The following is a 1010-nucleotide window of genomic DNA, read 5'->3' on the forward strand; positions in this document are numbered from 1 at the left end:
GAGACATTTCTGAACTGTGATTTGTGTTTGGACCCAAGTCAAAATGGGGAGTTTCTAGGTCATTTGAGCCTGCTTGGCCTGTTTTCCACTTTTCAAAAATGTATTGCAAAACTAAATACACTTTGGAAGTATGCAAATATAGCATTTTACTGAATTTCCTAGTGGGAGGAGCACTTCTCAACTGTTTCTCAAAGAAAGGTTCACTATAGAAAAGGCTTCTAATGCAACTTCTTTCTTTCTCTGTGGGTTGTTCTGCTTTTTGTGCTGTATTACAGACTGGTCTCCTTTTTGTATCCACCCCAATGCAGTGCTGGAAGAAGGGCCCGTGTTCTACTTAGCTTCTGAGAATAGGTGGAACCATGTTGAGTCAAAACCCATCCTCCATTTTCCCATTAAAGAGGGTTCCATAATTCAATTCTTGGAGTGGTTCAGATATAAATTCTGTGGAGATTTTGAGCTTGCCCAGTCACAGCAGGTCTCCCAGACTGCCTGGACTTTGAGAAATCCACAAGGCACTTAGAAGATTAAAGGTCTTCTCCCAGGCTTTAACTGAAGCATGGGAGATGAAGGAAGCCGAAAGCTGCTGCAGGGGCGGCTGTACAATCAAAAGCAAGATACCTAGAACAGTCCAAGGCCATCTCGCAAGTAAGACAAACATGAGAAAAAACAACCCAACGCACGAGTATTTCTCTGAACCATTCCTCAATCCTGATTTTCTTTTGAAAGCAATATATTTTCCATCGGATGAAATACAAATGATTTAAGACAATATGGGAGACATTTTCCACACAGCTCTTGTTTGAGCAAACCTGAATGCTCTCAACATTCATCCCTTCCAAGGCTTGCAAGGGTGTGATTTCTCACCCCTTAATGTACCGGCATCATCAGTGTCATAAATGTTTGACAAAGTCTACAATGTTGTCCAGTATTTCTACACCGGAGGGGAATGAGAAAACTCCACAATCGGAGAGGTTCAGCACGCCGTGAAAGCCATTTTCAGCATGGAACCA

General features: G+C 42.3%; 1 protein-coding gene across 1 annotated transcript in view; it reads right to left on the reverse strand.

Moving 5' to 3' along the window:
* Nucleotides 1-890: 890 nt before the first annotated feature.
* Nucleotides 891-1010, reverse strand: part of LOC123034710 (arylacetamide deacetylase-like 4) — an 8799-nt gene continuing 8679 nt past the window's right edge. Inside the window, exon 5 of the mRNA XM_044452297.1 lies at nt 891-931. Within this exon, the coding sequence (XP_044308232.1) occupies nt 891-931 (41 nt within the window). The remainder of the gene's footprint in view (nt 932-1010) is intronic.

The sequence above is a fragment of the Varanus komodoensis genome, unplaced genomic scaffold, assembly GCF_004798865.1.
Source record: "Varanus komodoensis strain SLA01 unplaced genomic scaffold, ASM479886v1 scaffold71, whole genome shotgun sequence".
Taxonomy (NCBI): domain Eukaryota; kingdom Metazoa; phylum Chordata; class Lepidosauria; order Squamata; family Varanidae; genus Varanus; species Varanus komodoensis.